This window comes from Mercenaria mercenaria, chromosome 2, assembly GCF_021730395.1.
Source record: "Mercenaria mercenaria strain notata chromosome 2, MADL_Memer_1, whole genome shotgun sequence".
NCBI lineage: Eukaryota > Metazoa > Mollusca > Bivalvia > Venerida > Veneridae > Mercenaria > Mercenaria mercenaria.
In genome coordinates this window covers 64,437,819-64,455,771 of record NC_069362.1, presented here as the reverse complement: position 1 = coordinate 64,455,771, position 17,953 = coordinate 64,437,819, and the positions used below count along the sequence as shown (strand labels likewise).

The window sequence follows — 17,953 nt, the reverse complement described above, 5'->3', positions numbered from 1 at the left end:
AATGAGTATGTGGTAAAGTTCCTTTAAATTAATAAAAGTTATTCACAAAAAAACTTACCTAACTTATTTAAGGACACGTCACGGCTGAGATATTTTAGCATTATTGCAATACACAGTTGGTAGTAAAATTGTGTTTCCAGTACATGTTCTCATTTGATAAATCCTCAATATCTATGTGAAAGTAAGGGATGTGTTTTGTATGATTACGACAGTAAGGTAACACTATATTCCTTTATTGTTTTAATTTATGAGTTGTAAGCTACAATATAGAAAAATCAAACTGGAAGGTAGAAAAAACAGCAAACTTTTAATTAGCCCACGAGTCATCATACACCTGTCAAAATGTGTCATTAGTTTTCACAATCTGTCAATATATTTTTATCTCTCCATTCTGCATATGCATTGTTTTTGTAAGTATCTTGGTAGGACATTGTAGTAAGAAACGTACTTTACATTTGCATCAATATTTGTGCTTGAAATTGCTTTGTTGAGCTCACTGATTCTATTGTTTTAGTTTATTGTCTGTATAAAGGTACCAAACCTCAGTATTAAGATATAAGAATTATTCCTTTCTGGTAGACAAAGGAAATTATTTGGTTGAATCATAACATAACAATTTTTTGGAAATAACTGAATTTTTTTTTGTCGGTCATCGGAAATTCTAAACGTGATACCACCTTAAACGTGTCAGTTATACTTAATTTGTCAAAACTAATGGTACCGTATAATTTAAGACAAAATATATTGGCTAACAGTTGGTAGGGGCGGAGGAAGGCCTGGCCATAAGTGTCTGCGGGTTTTACTGCCTTTAATTGATGTCCAATGGCTGGACTATGATTCAGAATTTGTTAGATATAATTTGGAAATTATAGGTAACGTTGTTATCGTGCACCTTTGATACGATTTGAGGTCACTTTTTTCAACCATTTTAATACTTAACAAGAAGCGATGCACCGTCTAAATGTTGAAAGACTAAGTAAGACACGGATACTGCAAAGGTTTGAACGGATGATCATTTTAGGATAGATAAATACAAATCGCCGGTCAATCACTTGGATGGACGTGTTACAGCTTTAACCTGCAATATTGGCGGAACGGCTCATTACTTAAATCAATACAAGCAGGCAATATTCCTCAGATCTCAATTTACTGCACGATTCAGTTATGCATAATTAAGTATGTTAATTCAGTTTCACCTTACCCTGACTACGCTTTTGCATTGCAATACATTTTTCATGAACTCTTTTGTTACACTATTGGTTTTAGGAATGATGTCAATGCAGTTCTGTCAAATACCATAGTATATTTGTTGGAGTCAATGTTGAAGTAAATAACAAGCAAAATAATATTCTGAAACTAAACTTTTTTATTCATCCAAATAATAACCGATAACAAGAAATAACTAACGTATTTTAAAATATTAATAAATAAACATTTTTTTTCAAACAGGAAAACTAAATGCAAGAGTTATTTTGGCCAAGTTCGATCGCCTACTACAGTTAAACTCTCGTCACACTGAACTGCCCTAGTTGACGAATACGGTGTATTTCAAACTAAATTTCAACACGCGGATGGTTCCTCTTGTTTCAAAATGACCGAGAAAGTGGACATGTTGAAATGTTGACAGTGCTGTGAAGTTGCAACATTTTATGTTTTATTTGAAATTATTCTTCATTAATTGCTACTGAAAGATAACTGGAACACAGACTTTTGAGGAGTGTGTCTGTAAGGTCTGGTAATGTGACTTATTTAATCCAAAAAATATGTATATAAAAGGAAAGTGTGGAGAAAGTATCTACTGACGCCGCCACTTCTTCACATAAGTACGCTCTACTATGATGAACTATATTCGTTCATGCGCATGTAGAAAATCACTTCCTGTTTCTTACTATACAACAGTAGGTGATCGAACTAAGCCTGTATCTATTATATATAAAGTAACTATAACAATAAAGCAATGGACGGAGAATATTTACGGGCCGCTTTTTGTACCTTTGTTGATTAAAGTCAATCAAAATATACAGAAAACGTAACATATTGGACAAGGCGTGGGTGGCGAGGTTTGTTGCACATTTCGTTACCCAAATCATTACATTTGCTTGGTTGCGTTTGATTCTTTCAAAGCATCTTCTTAAATTTTATTACTAAATATCTCTAAATTGCATAAAAATTATGACTTTTACACTTAGGAACTTCAGACAAGTGGTGTTAAAGATGGTCATAAAATTATGTTCTGCTTCATTTAACATTAATTCTAATGTGATGTCATTCTTTGTTGTTGTTTTTTCTGAATAGGAAAAACTGATTTCGTTTTTAAAATAAATTCATTTGTTGTTTCATCAAGAATTCTATCACCCTATTTCATTCAGGTCTCAGACTCATTACATCGTGATTTTAAATCTGATTTTATTAACTGAAATGAATCGTAACCGAGATCTGAAGGTAAAAAAGAGAACAATAAGGACAATGGTGGCAGAAGGTGCACGTTTATTGTCTTTTAAAACATAATACCTGCTCTAAATGATCCTTGTAACCAAAAATGCAAAGCCAAAATTATGCAAAATCGAAAGACCAGTGAGAAATATTTTAGTGTAATAGTATTTATAATTTTTCCAGGGCGTAACACAAAGAGCCCAGTCGTCAATAAGATTTAACTGATAAATGAAATATATTGCAAAGATGTGTACATGTATCAACAATGAAATAAAGTGCTATACAAATAAAATATTGATATGAATAAATAAATTGCATATTAATTTGTAAGAGATTCAATAAATCTTCAAAACAACTCGTAATTCATGATTTAAACTGGGGGAGTCCTGAAAATTATAATATAAGTGAAAAACCCTGATGTAAGACTATTTAGGTTTAGGTTTTATCATATCTTTTGTGCCTGTCACGTCTTAAAAACCGTAATTAGGAAAAATCTCTTCTGTGTTTTGAAATTACAAACTGTAGTTAAAGCATTAGCGTTATATCTGAGGTAAAAAAAGTTCTTTGTAGATATACAGAAGCGTGAAGGAGCATTACAGTGAAATGTAGATATGCTCGAGATGTGAAAAAAAGACATCAAAAAGACATTAAAGCGGATCTGTAGATACGTTCGCGACGTAAGAAGAAACTAAAGCGGATCTGTAGATAGGTTCGAGATGTGAAAAGACATTGCAGCGGATTTGTAGACATTTTCGAGACGTAAGAAGACAATAAAGCGGATCTGTAGATACGTTCGGGACGTAAGAATACAAGACAAACGGATTTGTAGTAATGTTCGAGACGCAAAAAGACATTACAGCAAAGTTGTAGATATTTTCGAGACGTGAAGACATTAAAGCGGATGTGTAGATATACTCAAGACATAAAAAGATATTAAAGCGGGTTTACAGTTACGCTCGAGACGTGAACAAACTTTACAGTCGATTTGTAAATAGATGAATGTTCGAGATGTGAAAAGACATCACAACGAATTTGTAGATATGCTCGAGACGTGAACAGGCATACCAGTGAATTGTAGATGTTCTCGAGACGTGAACAGATGATTTGACCAGCAAGAAGACAAAAACAATATTTTATAACAATGATGAATTACACAAATGTACTACATCACGATAAACATTTTCCCTTTCTCTGTGATATAAACTTGTTAGTGAATAATACAAGGTTTGTGCCATGAATTTACTTACGATGATATACAATACATGGATAACAATAAACTGTGTTGAATGATGTTTTTAGAGTTGTTTATAATGAGGTGCACTAAGATGTTGATATGGCTTTTAGATCGTTGGGTATAATCTGGTTAAGTTGTGATTGATTTTTCTAGGATATTAAATAAAGATGTTATTTGCCCTCGTTTAGCATCTTGCCTTCAAAGAAAGTATTATTTGTATACATTCTGTAAGAGGAACTTTCAGGTCGGGTTTGCTTGCAGTTCACACTATTTCACACCTATTATCCCTTTGAATTTCCTCCACACGAAGTCAAGCATCTCATAATCATTCTGGGCATTCTGGGTGTCTTCCTTTACTGTGGTGAAAGCATCGGCAATGATGGTCAGGAAGATGCTCATCAGGCCAACATAAATTACCATGATAAACAAAAAGAAGAATATTGGACCGATGAACTTGTGTGCATCGCTCATAGCTTCAAAATCAAACGCCCCTAGAGTAAAAGCGAAGGTAGACTCTGCTGAAGAGACGAAACCATTGTAGCCAATCATGTGTTTGCCAAAGAGAAGGTAGGCGGTGAAGGCGAAGGCAAAGAAGTAAAGCAAGAAAGCTATAGAGAACACCTTGAGGTCCTTTGTAGCGAGTTTGACAGTGTCGCCAAGCATGTTCATTTTCTTGTTAAACTGAAGAAGTTTCAGGAACTGAATTGAAGCCAGGAAAACAACGATGGCAGTCATGTAACCGTAAAATTCGTCGTACATGGCCAGTGACTGGAAGTTTATAAATTCCGCTGCAAAAAAATAAAACAAAAGGCTTGAAATTAGTTCTGTATTAACCAAATGTTACAAAATGACATGATGCTAGTGGATTTACAAAATTCTGAATTGGAACAAGATGATAAAGTTACCACAAGCTCTGTCGTTTAATACATCATTTCCCATGCACATCGTTATAAAACAAAGATGTAATAAATCGTGTTCTACACAGCTGCGACTTATAGGATCTACTTTCCAGATTTTATAATAAAAGACACTTATATAAAGATCTATGTATAGTTAGCAGATAGAGAATATATATTTGCTTTATATAAACAAAATATTAAATATATAATCAACTTACGCTGTGACTGTTTCTTTAAGTAATGGAACGCCACTTCTGTCAGCATATGTTTGAATATGTACATAGCAATACATGCTACAGCAAAACACAACATGCAGAACTCCAGAATGTCCCAGAATGTCTTGAAATATTTGCATCTGTCTTTCTTGACTTTCTTTATACATCGTACAAAGAAGAAGATAGTGAAACAACAATAGAGGACCTCAAAGAAGATGACAACAATAGCAAAGCCACCGACATAGCTCTGTAGCCGGAAAATCTGTAAATAAAATACCACACGTGTAACAAAACGGATCAATGTTTGGAAAGTATAACAATGGTAACTACATCCAGCTGATGTAACATATCAACAAAATATGTGTCATGAATGTACAGTTGTATATGTAATTCATCGTATGAATACAAATGACCATGAATTGGAAAATAAAGTTTAGTTTTGTGTGCTTTGTTGGCAAATAAAACGCAGTTTTGAGTTCAGATGCATTGTAATCTAATCACGGAGGTCGAAGGGAGTAAACCGGAATAACCAAAAGTAGGTTATTTTGCGAAACGTGTTTTAATCGACAAGACAATACACGATAAAACTCTTAGTGTTAGAATGAACAGCTACTGTTAAAAACGACTGTTGAATAACAAATCTCTAACATAACAATTATCTTAATCGAATAAATAAATGTTCAGTTGCAATACCGATGAATGCTAGCCTTATGTGACCAAGCTTATGTGGCTGAGCTATGTGATATGTAGGTATATGGCCGAACTTCGCGATGTGTATCTTTACGATCGGACAAGGTCCAATATCCCTTATTGGAGTGCCTCGATACGGACGGACGGGGGAAGTTACAAGAACAGAACAGAACATGTGATATGTAATTATTTTGCCGAGCTACATTATGTGCAGTTATGCAATAATCTGTACTTCCATGATTCAACTTCTACCATTAATTTACTTACTTTAAATTCACTACGAGCTACTGCAGCCCCGAACGCCGGGAATTCAGTTATCATCACTGCCGAGGCAAACAGATTGGAGTTAGGATTGTAGACCGTGAACTCCAGCATGATAGCCCTAGTTCTCAGGTCCAACCAGTCCTCATGTCTAATCCTGGTCAGGTTGCGCACAGTTCTCCGGTAACTTCGCTCGAAGTTCACAACATAACCGCCTCCTTTGTATGTCTGTAATGTGGCAACATATGGTGCGCTCTTCAACCTAGTAAAAAGATGCAATAAAGAAATATTTAGTCCAAAATCACTCTATGCCCTTTACAATCACTCCAAATGAAGAAAACTATGCGAATTCTTTGACCAAACCTGGTTTTAATTACATACAATTTATGAATTACGTAAAACATCGTTGTATTTGCGATCGGCGTAGATAATTAGAATGAGTACCTGACAGAGTTTTGGTAGACAAATGGGTCGTCTCTCCTCTCGTCTAGAATGGTCCTGTTCTCCTCACTGGTGTCTACCCAGCCCGGCAGGTAGGCCTTCGTGTCGTCATCATACCAGTTGTAGTCGTTACGACAGTGGTTGACTGATCCCCGCATCGTACTGTGAATCTTACACGAATCTGAAAAAAGAGAGCAAAAAACGTTCATTTCAATAATCATCGAGACAACTTGAAAACTACTCTCCCGAAATATAGCTTAAGCTATCTGTCATATGAAAAGCGATAACAGTCTAAACATATTTCTTCAAAAATTAAAAGGTAAGGACATATGAGCCTTACCATGAGAAAACCAACATAGTGGGTTTGCGACCAGCATGGATCCAGACCAGCCTGCGCATCCGCGCAGTCTGGTCAGGATTCTTGCTGTTCGCTAACAAAGCCTATAGCAATTAGAGAAACCGTTAGCGAATAGCATGGATCCTGACCAGATTGCGCGGAAACGCAGGCTGGTCTTTATCCATGCTGGTCGCAAACCCACTATGTTGGTTTTCTTATGGCACGGCTCAGATAGATTTGCTGGAAGCATAGGGCACAGGAAACACAGTCACAGCTGCATATCGCAAAGCAAAGCCTGTCACAAATAGGAACTGTTGCAAAAGGATGTAGCAGGCAGGTTGTTTCACGTGTCCAACAACAAGTACATGTTTTATATAAAAGATAAACAATGCGGACTAGGTAAAGAAGAATGTATCGGAGAGAGGGGTTTGGGGTCGGGATGATGGATAGATAGTTCTTGGGGAGGAGGATGGAACTAAGGATGAATACTCAGTAGGCAAAGCCAAGTTCGATCGCCTACTATAGTTAAACTGTCGTCGCACTGAACTGCCCTAGTTAACGGATATGGTGTATTTTTAAACTAAATATTAACACGCGGATGAGCATGGTTTACTCGGTTTCAAAATGGCCGAGAACGTTGACATGTTGATATGTTGACAGTGTTGTCCGATTGCACTATATTATATTTTATTTGAAAATATTCTTTATTAATTGCTACTAAAAGATAGCTGGAACACACAAACGTTTGAGGAGTGTGTCTGGAAGGTCTGGTCATGTGACTTATTTAATCCAAAATATACAAAAAAGGAAAGAGTTGGGAACAATAAGAAGAGAATGTGTAGAAAATAATGAATATATTTTACAAGTGTAGATAAGAATGACCTTTCAGGAAATGTCATGAATGGGAAGAATAATCAGTATACACCAGTGACTGATATTGTGGATGGTGGTGGTCAGAGAAATAGAATGCACAAATTAGGAAATAAGGAAACGAGCAGCCACAACAGCACTCTTCCCCTCGAGTTATCTTACCCCTGTTGCCGGATACCAGTGCTTAAAGCCTTACATGGTACGCCCAGGGGGCTACATGTAGAGGTTCAAACCCCTTGGTTAATAGTGACATCACTTGATTTTTTTTTAATCTACACACTACCCCATGAGGTTACAATACTCATGGACATGTAACATGTAAATTATGTTTGATTAGGGGACTGGAGTAGACCAATAGATTAAAAGAGAATTTGCTGACATAGTTTCGTTTAAATGATACAGTTCAATATGTTTTAACATATTGTCACCATAGTATTTTTGAAAGATACATCACGGATAGGGAAGTTCTTCACAGAAATGAACATTTTGAACATATATTTGATAAACAAACTGTATTAAAATGTATAATAGTGCATGCTTACTTAGAAACAGAGAACATTTTGTTATTATAACGACTTTTGATACATGAACTAGTACCATACTCAAATCAGTTTCACAAAAAATAATTTCAATACATTTCGACAACAGTTCATTTTCACCATAGTTGGTGAAAGAATCGTTTAAGATATTTAAAGCGGACGATTTTCACTACGAACATTGAAACTTTAGTCACCAAGAGAAAAGCAAAAAGAAATAGTTCCCTTTTTATATCAACAATGCATGAAGTTTAGCTTCAATTATATTTTGCACATCTTTGTTTGAACCGTTCCTGCAGGGAGGCATTTTCTTTTTAAGTCCCTTGATTATTCTGATATTTTTTTAGAAAAAAAACCTAAAGCGTTTACTACCATTCACACACCCAATCTTTCTATTCTAAATATCTCTTTAGATTCCCTCAACCGTATCGGTGTGGTTTTTGTTGCCGAGTCATGTTCCCTTTGAAAAAAGAGCACAATTAGTTAACAGTCTGCAAGGTGCGGCAGATTTTTTTAGTTAAGCATGCGATTTCTAGAAAAATATTTTGTGGAAGTCTTTTGAAATAAAGAAGCAAACAAATGGTTATTTTGAGATTAGACATTTTTGGTTGCATGTCAGTGAAAAGAGACTAATTGCATGAAATAACCTTTAATTAACCATTTACATAAAACAGCCACAGCATTATGTAATGCGAACAATAGTTTCAGGTTCCCAAAGAAACGCTGTAGAGTTCTTGTGAAAGTGAACGGAAAAGAAAAAAAAAATGTGTGAATACCGGTAAACCTGAAAGCCAGCACCACTTTTTCAGCAAATAGAGATATTTCTACCACGGTGTCTGCATTGAACTACAAATATTGGCAAATGAAAACACTTTGCTTCCGTTTTACCATTTGTTCCGTGAAGAAAAGATTTGTGAACACCGCCGAGAAAAAGTAACTATGCATCGTAAGCAGGAGGAGAAGGGTTAAAAGGTTTTATACCTCAAAAGTAAAATATTTGAATTCTTGACGGTTGCGTCAGTCTTGGACCTAGACTTATGCGCAATTAAGACAGGTTGAAGGAAAAGTCTTGGAACTAGACGGATGCGCAATAAAGACAGGTTGAAGGAAAAGTCTTGGTACTAGACTGATGCGCAATAAAGACAGGTTGAAGGAAAAGTCTTCGAATTAGACTGATGCGCAATAAAGACAGGTTGAAGGAAAAGTCATGCAACTAGACTGATGCGAAATAAAGACAGGTTGAAGGAAAAGACTAGAATGATGCGCAATAAAGACAGGTTGAAGGAAAAGTCTTAGAACTAGACTGATGCGCAATAAAGACAGGTTGAAGGAAAAGTATTGGTACAAGATTGATGCGCAATAAAGACAGGTTGAAAGAAAAGTATTGGTACTAGCTTGATGCGCAATAAAGACAGGTTGAAGGAAAAGTCTTGGTACTAGCTTGATGCGCAATAAAGACAGGTTGAAAGAAAAGTCTTGGTACTAGCTTGATGCGCAATAAAGACAGGTTGAAGGAAAAGTCTTGGAACTAGACTGATGCGCAATAAAGACACGTTGAAGGAATAGTCTTGGTACTAGACTGATGCGCAATAAAGACAGGTTGAAGAAAAGTCTTGGTACTAGCTTGATGCGCAATAAAGACAGGTTGAAGGAAAAGTCGACTGATGCGCAATAAAGACAGGTTGAAGGAAAAGTCTTGAAACTAGATTGATGCGCAATAAAGACAGGTTGAAGGAAAAGACTAGACTGATGTGCAATAAAGACAGGTTGAAAAAAAAGACTACACTAATGCGCAATAATGACAAGTTGAAGTAAAAGTCTTAAAACTAGACTGATGCGCAATAAAGACAGATTGAAGGAAAAGACTAGACTGATGTGCAAAGACAGGTTGAAGGAAAAGACTAGACTGATGCGCAAAAAAAAGATTAAACATGGAACAATATTGTTAGAAAATCTACATTCATGACAAATATGTTTTGTATTAAGAATGAGATACTTTCCAATAAATGAATCTATGAATCATTTGAATGAACACTCTAAACTTGAAATGTTGTTCAGACACGACAATTTGCCACATGTTAGACAGGGCCCTATTCCCCAACACTTAAAACGCGCTATTGGACAGGGCCAGTATATACCAGCATTTATAATCTTTTTGTTCTGTCATTGTTAAACTAGCACACTTTGTATGCACGTGCATTCCATTCTAAAGATACAGAAAACGCAACGTAATTTCTGTTTTATAATGTATAACAACCATAATTAAGGGAAAGTGAATGGTTTGTGTTCTTGAATCTAAAGTTAATGATAACGGACTCAGAATTTAACCGACACTACATCACACTCGTCCTCACCTTCTTTAATTCTGAACTGCCTCATTCTCGCTATCCCCATTCGTCTTGATTCAAAGTCGTTAAGACATCTCCTGTCCCACCATTTATACAACTGCGTCCCATTGTGGTACTTGGCTGCATAAAGTGTCGGTAGGAAGAATTTTTCTAACCACACCCAGTATTCAAGTACTGTCGAGATCTGTTGACAGTTGAACACGTTTATAACAGAATGTGCAAATGAGCGTTGCAAATTTGCATGTGTAATTTTGTTCCGAAAAAACAAACTAATTTTAATATTTATAAATGTATTGACATTTAACATCATGTTTTTAATATTCATTATAACCGCCATCCCCGAGGTGGCATCCAACTCTCCTCATGTAACCGAGTACATGTATAATTCAAACATTGATTTTACCAGTTTTCCTAACTGCAGCGGTCGTAGTGCAAGAGACACAACTGCGCATTATCTAAATTGAAAATAAGAAATTTTCATACATACGCCTTCATATTTTCCAAGGAACATATTTTTCATATTTTCAGTGTAGTAGAATGACTGAAGGTCTCTCTGTTGGTAGGAAAGGAAAAACAGAACCAGAACAAAGAATCCGTAAATCATAATCTCCTTCAGTATCTCTTCCATCTTCATTTCTTTAAGACGTGCCTGTCTTTGAGCTTCCAATTTCTCGGTATCTGGCGGTTCCAGAGATTCATTCGCTTCTCTTCGACGCTTCGCAATTTCTGCAACATGGTATAGAGCAGTTTAATATTACACAAACACACGAGCGTAATATATACATATTTTCTTTCGTGTGTTAGATTGTTGTTCTCAATTTTTATAGTTTTACATTTTGTTTATTATACATGCACACGTTCTATAACTTTCAAAAACGAAAAAAGACTCCTGTTATCGATACGTATATTTCAAGAAGGAATTTAATTATAAATTGAAATGAGAGCTTCTTCAAAAATGACGTAATCGTATAGTGTTCTTTGAAATTCTCGCATTTTTATATACAATTTATAGTCACCATCGATTGCCGCTGACCCTTTAGCATATACTTCTTCTTCGTGCCTACTTATAGCATTGTTGAGTTCGGCAGTACAGTCCCCCTCCTCGCCAAGATCTGGTTTCTTCAACACGCACGCAATAAACGCAACCAAACACAATACCTGTTGAAGAATAATCAAATATTTACTGTTACCGCAACTGAACCGTACTAATATCGATAAAGACTCAGGCAAAATCGCTCTTTACCCAGGGGTCAACAGGAAATGCAAAATGACCAACGACTGGTTTTTACCTCTGATGATTAAACCTTCATGACTTGAATTTTCAGCCATTGTTCGTCTAATAAACATTCTATTACGAACCACAGCAAGGATAATAGCATGTGTCAGGATAGCCCTTTTATGTGATCTTCCCTGGTAAGACTTTTGTCGACTGCACATGGTTTGACAAATGTATTGCGCCGCAGAGATAGGGTTAATAATTATTTCTATAGCAATACCTTTTGTTCAAGTACTAGACACACCTGTTGATGAAGTACTAGACACGTCTGCTACTGAAGTATTGGACGCACCTGTTGCTCGATCAAATGAAGCAGCAGAGAATTATTTTTTCGACATTTTCCAGGTATCGCGGCAATGCAAATAAATACAACGAATATATCGAATATAAAACGCATTTCCATAGCAATTATGTAATTACACCCCCATTATATTACTGTATAGAGATAGGTTCTAAAATTTTCAATGATAATATTACATTAAATAAAGTGTAGAAAATAATTTCCAAGTCCTTGAAATAACCAAAAATGATTTCACAAATGTGGAGTTTATGATAGTTTTGTTAATATCAATAACAGAAGTTTTAATTTTTAATTTAAAGTTGTGATCCACAAAGAATGACAACTCTTGCCTTAGGCTAGTACTTATAAGTTGAGATCTATAAGTTTACTTCCCTTGCAATTACACAATTGAGTGGAAAATGAAAACTGTTTTCTACACAATATCATACATTTTTGCACAACAAAACCATTAAGGATTTATTCATTTGTGTTTGATTTACCCCTCAAGACATGGTTCCTTTGATTCTGTCAACTTACGTATGGTAAAAAATTAACTTTTTACAAGCCAATAATAAAACGAAGTACCAGTAGGTAAATATTCGAGCAGATAATACAGTTTTGCTTGTATCAAAATGTCACAATAGATCCACTTTTTGTAATACAGAACACCTGGTAGGATTAGCAAAGGTGCAATTATATTGATCTCTATTTCCTATGCCTATATTACACTGGTATTTTACTGCAACAAGTTAGCTTTAAAACGACCACAACGTGCAAACGGCAAGCGTAATTATCCGCCAGGCCGCCCGCCTCAACCCAAGAAATGTCAGTGTTTATGCTGCTGTAACAATATCAAAAATGTTATTACGTCGATGTCACGATTGGTTCTTTAGACAATAGTTAGTTTGAAACACGTGGGTAATATAAAGCGATAGTAACTAATACCATGTGCCGAATAGTTATGGATTTATCGGTACAAACCAACTAGGAAACCTGCTCCCGTCCTACCTTTAAACCTTGAATTGTCACTGAAAAAGCATGAAAACCCTGACTATGAACATTGACACTTGTTAAAATAGAGTCTATTTTATATAAAATTCTATATGAAATACCTGTGGTTTTGCGTGCTAAAGTGTGGCACGTGGCCGTTAACTGTTACCTATTGTAATCATGGGTTGCATACACACAAAAGAATTTAAATAGCCGGGGAGCAGGGCTTTAACGTTTTTAATAAATGCGATTTTCAGTGACTTGGGAAAGTTATCTAGTAAATCACATATGCATAACATATGGTGTAACTATCAAGAAAGAATCACCGGTTTTTAGAAATATTTCCTGCCCATAAAGTTCGTGCAAGATTTGGTACAATTTAGGAGTCTCAGCATAAATAATAGATATAGGCAAGTATTCTAACACGACCCGATTTATTTTTCTATTAAACAAAGTAGACTTAAACTGTTATTAAAATAAAACCTCGTACTTCACAATTATTACGCCGGACCATCAGACGTCATATCATTGTGCGCTGTAAAGGAAAGCTACACAAAATGGGCAAAAATTTGGTGAGTGTCTTTAATGTTGCTGTAGATAATAATCCTTGATATCGTGTTAGAATAGAAAACAAATGTATCTGGAACAGTGATTTTCTGTCGAGTACAATCATTGTTTGTCGTTCACATGCGTTCTTTTTTACCATTCATGCTGTGCCTTTGTGATAATAGATCTTATTCCTTCGCATCTGAACTCAAAATAATGATTTTATTCTACAACAAATCATTGTTTGAGATATAAAGCATTAACAATCGTTCAAACGAGTTTAGTATGGCTGTCTTGATAAAAGAAAACAACAACAAAATAACCGCTGTGGTTACCCTAACCCTAACAGTGTTTTAAGGACCTTCCTACTTCTTACATCCTTTGAACGAACGAGTGAAATTTTTTACTTCATCAAAAATAATTTTACGACTTTACAAAATACAGATCACCACAAACCTTCACAAAACCGAACTACGATCAAGATTATTATCTTTAATACCTTGATGGGTTGAACAACAATAACTGACTGGAAAAAGGAGAGAACAAAGGTGATCAACCATTCGTTGGCTTTTTCCTTGCCCCACTGCATACTGTACAGAATGGTGAAGAAAGCAGGGGTAATTATACTGAAGAAACATACTGAAAATAAAGATACACTCTGCTATACAGTTGGCTCAATGAAGGTAATAAAACACAGTATTAAAAACTCCAATCATATTCATTTGGGAATGGAAACGATAAGCAAACATAAGATTAACCTGACTGACAATTTAAGACAAGCGTGTTGTTACAAATTAAGTGTATCCCCACAGTGTACTGAGACTTTATTTCTGTAATATGAGGAAAAACAGGAGTCGCGTCATTTTAAAGATTTTCAAAGTAGCCATTTGTTTCGGACACCAGTAAAACAATATCAGCCGAATATGAGTTATTAACCAAGAGACTTTAGAATGAAAGTTGACATGAATGACAAAGGAAACATACGAATCCATGCAATATAGTTGAACCAATGTGGAAACATGTATGGTTTCTTCTTTTTCTTTTGAGCATCCTTTTTAGAGCTTCGATCTCCAGCTATCGTCGGTGCCGGAATGTTGTCAAATTCCTCGTCGTCGTCGGCGCCGTACTTGTTCTTACTGTTTCCTCCACCACGTACTAGTTTCTGCATTCTGTCTGTAAACTTTTTAAATCTTGAAGTTTTAGGTTCATCATCAGCGCCCCACATGTTTGACCTTGAGGTTGTACCGAGGTTTTTCCACTTTCCTCTTTTCGGTTTCCGCTGGTGTTGCTGCATGATCGTGTTTTTCTTCTGTTTGGTCCGTCGGAAAAATGTGATCAATAAGAAACTTGGTGGAAACACGATAATTGTGCTGGCTAAACTTATAAACACCTGAAGTAAAGATTAATGACACACAATACAACTGATAAAATGTTTTATTTTTGTCTGTAAAATTTTAATGCACATTTCTTTGTCCATATTCATAAATGTTTTAAGTCAAAAATTTAGACTCAGACTTTAAACCTCTAAAATCCAAGTTGTTGTAACCTACATTGTTAAATCTCTGCACAGCCTTCTGCTGTAGTGTATGCCATATGCTTGCCAAGTTTCATCAAAACCCATACAAGATTTACATATATAGGTCAAAAAGTAATTTTAATATTTTTAAGCCTAGGTTTAAGTTTTAGACTTAAAGTTTTAAAATGACATGGTAAGGAATAAGATTTGGACCGCGTAACCTGATTGGAAACACACCAGGATAACCAATATTCCTTTACCTATGGGATCAGTACTGGCTTGTCAAAATGTAGACTCAAGAGTGATTGAAATACGGTTTTCTCTATCCTCACATTAGAGCAAAAATTAACAGACATGTAATTATATAGTCAATCTAGCTGACAAACCTGTTGAAGCGTAAATGAGATAGGTCCGATTTTTAAAGAGACCGTTTGTTTCCCAGAATTCTGTGCGTGTTCCGCTTCCCCGTCTGACTTAAACCACATAGCATTCGTAATCATGGTGAGGAATAGCAGAGACATACAGCACGATATTCTCTGTACTCGTGTGAACGAGCTTCTCGTGGGTCGGCTAAACACGGACAGCCATAAATGGTCACTGGTCAACTTCTTCCTGACCGAGGATGAGAAGAGCTGTTTGAAGGCTACAAGGTCTTCTATACCCGCCACCGGGAGAATACGATCCACCATACCGTCGTCTTCCTCACAGGCTAGCCAACGGTTGCACAGGAAAAAATACCTAAATATTTGAAATATATTTTGAGGGATCGCAATGAGAAGTTATTTCCAGATAAAGTATACCATTATCTAAGTATGGAAGTACCAAAACACTCGTGTGTATCTATAAGTTGTTGTAATATAGAGAAAACGTACTACTTATATGAAATGATCTGTTTTGAAAAGCAACAAATGCTGGGAAAGAAACAACCTTGTACAACATATTTTTATTTTAAGTTTTCCCGGGGTTAATTGCTATGCAGATAACCAACTAACAAAAGGAAATGATCTACACCTTACCTTTCTCCCGTTTGTAGATCTGACATTTCTATTTGATCCAGGAACCATGACCTATTTTTCCCTTCCCCCGAGTTATCGTGCCAGATTCTGCAGAAGCTGAGGGGTCCGAGTTTCTCCTCGACACTCAGGATATAGTTCATAATGCTGCCTTTATCATGAGTCTGTGTCGAAAAAAAACGTGATTAATATAACTCACTAAGACAAATGTTTATGAAAAAACATATCATATTCTAGTATGAATATATCTAGCTTTCGTTAAACAAAGCTATCGTTATGATATTGTTGTTAGATGATATGAATATTTTATACTTTTCCAAACTATCTTGCTATTCTACAGCTCCAGGTCATTTTTCTGGAACAAATCTCACCAAGTAAAAAGATATCACCTGTTTCATTCTAGTGGTCAGTACAAATCAACCACGCTATGGTCTCTTCCTGTAGTAAAGCGAGCTCAATTGCCACTATTAAATTTTATAACGTTTTTTTTATATAAAATTTGGTTTAGCCAATGTTTTTGAGCATTTTTGAATAAAAATATGGCAAGGGTATAACATGAAAAAAAATGTAAAATGATGTACATCTGAGAGGAGAAAGAAGGAACGGGATTTTAGTTCAAACCTACCTTGCGTTTTCCGTCAAACATACGTCGCACACCTGTGTCTCTCTCCTCACCAGAGATAATAAAACTGATGTTGGATTTTGTACCAGCACCTTTCTTTATTCCGGTGTATACAGAAATCTGGTAGTGATAGTTGTCCGTCGGCAAATTGTCCTCTAAAGGCGTTGCCCCCCACTGTACAACAAATATAAAGTTGACTATGATAAGCAACGGATAAGCAACATAATTGTTAATTTTCAGTAAAACTCAAACTAAAGGAACAAAATATAACAAGGTATATTTATAAGGAAATAAACCAAATTACTTTCTGTGCGTGTTTGAAATATGTAAAATTTAAATTCGTTGTTGCCAGTGATGTATCAGGAGCTCTGGAGATTCGGCAATTTTCAAACTTTAAAAAGTCGTACAGGAGAAACGGTTCAATTCTGTTGCAGAACTGCAGAAATGAATACAAATTTATATAAGACTTCTATTCTAATTCACTTTCATTAACATGTACTTTTTATTTTAAGAAATATGTACGGATTTACGAACCTTGACCAAGTCTTTCTTGTCCATATATCTGGCCCATATCAACCCTATCACATAGAGCCCCAGAAGGGAGATAATCGTGCTGAATACTGCAGCGTTCTCATTCAGGTCCTTGAACTTGGCCCATACATTGTTGAAGTCTATGGTGTTAGGTGGGACAACCATCTCACCTCCAAATGAGGTCAAGTGAGTACATAAACACTGGGTGGCATTCACTGTCGTCAGATTCCCAACCTTAAAAAAGTAAAGTATATATTGGTTGACTTGATACAGTTATATTTTATATACAGCTTAGTTATTATACAGGGACATAGTCATGGCTTTGACACTGGAGGAGCAATTAAAATAAATTTAGAAGATATTTAAACGGCATGATTTTCATTCAAGTGTAAGATACAACAGGTATTGGGTCTCCTAAAATGAATTAAGTGGAGAGAGTGGCACCTATCGGACCTAGGGCAGTACTTACTATTTCTATTTGTGCATGGTAGAGGTCAAGGCACGTTTACTTTTTACGCGACGAAGGATTTATGTTCGACGTTTATTAATAAGATACACGGATAGCCACGTTTCAAGTATACAGCGCCGTCAAAATGTAACCCAACAGCCTAAGTAAAAAGAAATGCTAAGGAGTTGCCCATACTTCACAACCGTCCGAGTCCCATGTTTCGTTTTCGTGGTTCCAAAAACGGCAGCCGCCAAGGAACATCTGGAATGTGTAATTAAACACTGACTCCGTCTGCTGTAGGTCAAAAACACCCGCTGAAAAACACAAATAACAAATTTGAACTATTAAAACCTCAATGTTATCATTCATACACTTATGTAAACTAAAAGGAGGGTTCTTCATCTGTGTCAAAGTTGGCGGACATTCATTAGGTTACCGCGAAAACATGTTACCAAAAGGTCATTCCT

The 17,953-nt window shown here is 35.9% G+C and overlaps 1 protein-coding gene across 1 annotated transcript in view; it reads right to left on the bottom strand.

Moving 5' to 3' along the window:
- Nucleotides 1-1,360: 1,360 nt before the first annotated feature.
- LOC123562231 (uncharacterized) overlaps nucleotides 1,361-17,953 on the bottom strand; it is a 34,280-nt gene continuing 17,687 nt past the window's right edge. The window contains exons 15-28 of the mRNA XM_053526173.1: nucleotides 17,682-17,800; nucleotides 17,042-17,272; nucleotides 16,511-16,681; nucleotides 15,889-16,049; nucleotides 15,259-15,610; nucleotides 14,341-14,746; nucleotides 13,856-13,995; nucleotides 11,281-11,422; nucleotides 10,752-10,990; nucleotides 10,271-10,448; nucleotides 6,177-6,354; nucleotides 5,739-5,994; nucleotides 4,785-5,043; nucleotides 1,361-4,455 (exon numbers count right to left, since the gene is read on the bottom strand). Coding sequence (XP_053382148.1) covers nucleotides 3,935-4,455; nucleotides 4,785-5,043; nucleotides 5,739-5,994; nucleotides 6,177-6,354; nucleotides 10,271-10,448; nucleotides 10,752-10,990; nucleotides 11,281-11,422; nucleotides 13,856-13,995; nucleotides 14,341-14,746; nucleotides 15,259-15,610; nucleotides 15,889-16,049; nucleotides 16,511-16,681; nucleotides 17,042-17,272; nucleotides 17,682-17,800 — 3,353 coding nt within the window. The 3' untranslated portion in view covers nucleotides 1,361-3,934. The remainder of the gene's footprint in view (nucleotides 4,456-4,784; nucleotides 5,044-5,738; nucleotides 5,995-6,176; nucleotides 6,355-10,270; nucleotides 10,449-10,751; nucleotides 10,991-11,280; nucleotides 11,423-13,855; nucleotides 13,996-14,340; nucleotides 14,747-15,258; nucleotides 15,611-15,888; nucleotides 16,050-16,510; nucleotides 16,682-17,041; nucleotides 17,273-17,681; nucleotides 17,801-17,953) is intronic.